The 3,914-nt window shown below is 52.7% G+C and overlaps 1 protein-coding gene across 1 annotated transcript in view; it reads left to right on the top strand.

The window, feature by feature from the left end:
• Positions 1–583: 583 nt before the first annotated feature.
• The window catches only part of EPCAM (epithelial cell adhesion molecule), a 16,911-nt gene continuing 13,580 nt past the window's right edge, over positions 584–3,914 (top strand). The window contains exon 1 of the mRNA XM_037745739.1: positions 584–1,026. Coding sequence (XP_037601667.1) covers positions 696–1,026 — 331 coding nt within the window. The 5' untranslated portion in view covers positions 584–695. The remainder of the gene's footprint in view (positions 1,027–3,914) is intronic.

The raw sequence follows: 3,914 nt of genomic DNA, 5'->3' as shown, positions 1-3,914 counted from the left end.
GAGACGTCGTCTGGCTCTGTCACCACGCTGGAGTGCAGGGAACCATCTCGGCTCACTGCAACCTCCGACTCCCAGGTTCAAGCAATTCTCCTGCCTCAGCCTCCTGAGTAGCTGGCATTGCAGGCACGCGCCACCAGGCCCGGCTAATATTTGTATTTTTAGTAGAGACGTGGTTTCACTGGGTTGCCAGGCTGGTCAACGAACTCCCGACCTCGTGATCCGCCCGCCTCGGCCTCCCAAAGTTCTGGAATTACAGGCATAAGCCACCGCACCCGGCCTCTTCTTTTTTTTTTCTAATTTCAAAGGAGTACAATTAAACTGCCAGGTAAAGCTCAAAGGTCGTCTTTTTTATAGTGTTTTGTCTTTATATTCCCTTTAGCCTCCACTTTCCTCTACCCAGTCGCCGCACCCTTTCCACCAAGCCCGGTTCTTCAAGGCTTCAGAGTTAGCGCTGCTCCAGGTAAAAGGAATTCTCAGCACAGAACCTTCAAACCTTCTCGGAGGCCACTAAGGGCCCCTGCCGCCGCCAGGGAGAGAAAGCACCTGGGGCGGGGCGGGGCGTGCGGGCGCACACCTGCGGAGGGGGCGGAGCCCCAACAATTGCACCGGGGCTGGGGGAGGGGAGCTACTCGCTCCCCGCCCCCGGGCGGTGACTCATCACCAAGCACCGGCTGCCTGAGGTGAGCCGACCCGGGATGGGGCGGAGAGGCGGGGCCGCCAGGTCGTGTAGGTCTGCGTTTCTCCCCGCCGCGCGCACTAAGCGCAAGTCCTTCGGCGAGCAAGCACCTTCGGCGCGGTCCGAGGACCCCCTCGTAGCGGTCCTCCAGACGCGGACCCGCGCGCCCCAAGCTTCTCGCCGCCAGGCCGGCTTCTCAAGCTTTGCTCCCGGCGCACGCCCTCCCGCGAGCTCCCGGCCCTTCCCTAGCCCCTCTTCCCGGCGCGCGGACAGCATGGCGCCACCGCAGGTCCTTGCGTTCGGGCTCCTGCTCGCGGCGGCGACGGCAACTTTGGCCGCGGCTGAGGAAGGTGAGGCGCGGACTTGGAGCAGGAGTTGTGGAGTTGGGCTGGGCTGGGCTGGAGGGCAGAGGCCTGCGGCCCCCGAGGCGGGGATAATGGGGAGGGCACCGAGAGGCCGCGCTTTCTAGCCTGTAACCCAGACGGCGCGGCGGTGCCCCGGCCCCGGCCCTCGGCGCGGTAGGAAGCGGCAAGGCGGCGCTCACTCACGCCGGCGGGGGAACAGCCTCACTTTGCAGCTTTGCTCGCCTCGGTAGGGAAATGGCCCGGGGCGGAGGCGGGGGACAGGCGAGGAACTGAGTGGCCACGTCCAGGAATCCTGCGGCCACCGAACCAATGCTTCGCGCCCTGACGTACCCACCTCCTCAGGCCGGGGTGGATCTGGGGTTCCATAACAGCCCGAGCCGGTGGCAGACTCTCTGCGATAGGGACCAGCTGGCCCGCCCTTGTCCTTGTCACCTACGGCGGGCCCCGGATGTGGCCTTAGGCGGGGACAGGTGCGGCACGCAGAGAGGCCTCCAGGGCCGCTATGCACCTGCGCGCAGCCTGCGGGCCTGGATTACACAGGGCGTTTGGGCGTTTTCCCTTTTCTAAGGATCGTATGAGTAATGCCGAGCTTATTGTAGGAAACGCAGAAACAACAATAACCGTGAAGTGTAAAAACCTATAATCCCACCATTTTGAGAATCCCGTAATTAATAACTAGATATACCTTTCTTTCTTTATTTTTTTTGCTTATTTGAGGCGGCCTTGCTCTGTCGCCCAGGCTGGAGTGTAATGGCACAATCTTGAACTGTAACCGCTACCTTCCCGGCTCAGACCATTCTCCTGCCTTAGCTTTTACGCCCGGCTAATTTTTGTATTTATTTATTTTATTATTATTATTAGAGACCAAGTTTCGCTCTTGTCTCCCAGGCTGGAATGCAACGGCATGATCTCAGCTCACTGCAACCTCTGACTCCTGGGTTCAGACGATTCTCCTGCCCCAGCCTCCTGAGTAGCTGGGCCTACAGGCGCATACACCACCACGCTCGAGTAATTTGTATTTTTAGCAGAGACGGTGTCGCCATGTTGACCAGGCTGGTCTCGAACTCCTGACCTCAGGTGATCCACCCGCCTTGGCCTCCCAAAGTGCGGGGATTACAGGTGCCAGCCTCCCAAGTAGCTGGGATCACTTGCACCCACCACCACACCCCGATAATTTTTGTATTTGTATTTTCATTCATTTATTTATTTTTGAGATGGAGTGACGCTCTGTTGCCCAGGCTGAAGTGCAATGGAACAATCTCGGCTCACTGCAACCTCTGCCTTCCAGGTTCAAGCAATTCTCTGTCTCATCCTCCGGACCAGCTTGGATTACAGATGCCTGCTCGCCCTCTCCCTCTCCCCACCCCCCCCAACTGTCTCTCTCTCACTCTCCTCACCCGTCAACTCTCTGTCTCCCTTTCCTCTCTCTCTCTCTCTCACTTTCCTCTCTCTCTCTTCTGTCTCTTTCTCTCTCTTCCTTCTCTCTCCTCTCTCTTTCTCTCCCTTTCCTCTCTCTCTCTCTCTCTCTCTCTCTCTCTCGCTCGCTCGCTCCTCTCTCTCTCACTTAAAACTCACTGCATTCTCCATCTCCCCAAAGTGTTGGGATTACAGGCATGACCTACCTTATTTGTAAAATGGTGCCTAGAAGTGGAGTGGCGTTTGCCAAAGCTCTGTGGAAGGGCTTTTATATTTCACCAGTAGAATGGCCTAAATTCAGTGATTATACTCTCCAAGTAATGCAGTTTAGTCAACTCATATTTTTCTAGCTTCAATCTGGGACTACATACTTAATGTTAAATTTCTTTAAAGTGGTGGTAGCTGCTACAGGCTTCTGCTTAATAAGTCTGCACCTGACTGGTCTGTTTTAAATTTCACGCCCCTTAGGGATGAACAATGTCTTTTAAACAAGTACAGGATGGGGCTGCAGAAGATTTTCTAACTTGTGAGCACTAGTGCTGTATTTTCCCCTTTTGTGACCCCAGTATTGAGTTTAGTGTTGGACAGATTATCGGTGGTTCATATCAATTATAACTTGAACAGGGAAAAATTGAAGTCAATTTAGGGTACTTGGGATATGAAGGATCAATATAAAAACTCTGCTTTGTCTTACTAGCTTTTTTTCCCCCTCTTCAGTTGAACTGAGGAGATAGTTTTTGTTTTTAATGATTGTGCTCTTTTAACTAGACGGAAGGAATTATATAATCTTGCCAATTCAAAGTTAAATGAACTTTTGAGGTAGTCAAGAACAAAATTATTAAACTGACATCAATAACCCAGAATGGGCTGCTTAGTATCACTTTCCAAATTAGGTACTGGGACTTAATTTAGTTAGGAAACTCGCTTACAGGGATGACTCCAACCGCAGTTGAAAGCATAATTTTTCCAAGATATAAAATGGTTTAAAGATTTACTATATTCCTGTTAAGCCCCAAAGGAAACATCCCTCATTTAAGAAAATGGGGTGGGAGAGCGAGAGAAGCTGAGGATTCGCAGATTCTAGAATTGGAATTGTTGATTTTTTTGTAAGAGAGGCAGTGGTGGCTCACACTTGCAATCTCAGCACTTTGGGAGGCCAAGGTGAGTGGATTACCTGAGGTCAGGAGTTGGAGACCAGCCTGACCAACATGGTGAATCTCCATCTCTACTAAAAATACAAAAAAAGAACCAGTGCAGTGGCTCATGCCTATAATTCCGTACTTTGGGAGGCTGAAGTGGACAGATCAGGAGGTCAGGAGTTGGAGACCAGCCTGTCCATTATGCTGAAACCCCATCTTTACTAAAAATACAAAAATTAGGCATGGTGGTAGATGCCTGTAGTCCCAGCTACTCGGGGAGCTGAGGCAGGAGAATCACTTGAACCTGGGAGGCATACG

The sequence above is a fragment of the Cebus imitator genome, unplaced genomic scaffold (genome assembly GCF_001604975.1).
Source record: "Cebus imitator isolate Cc_AM_T3 unplaced genomic scaffold, Cebus_imitator-1.0 Scaffold209, whole genome shotgun sequence".
Lineage (NCBI taxonomy): Eukaryota > Metazoa > Chordata > Mammalia > Primates > Cebidae > Cebus > Cebus imitator.
Note: the sequence above shows the minus strand (reverse complement) of the source record. Positions and strands in the feature narration are given on the sequence as shown.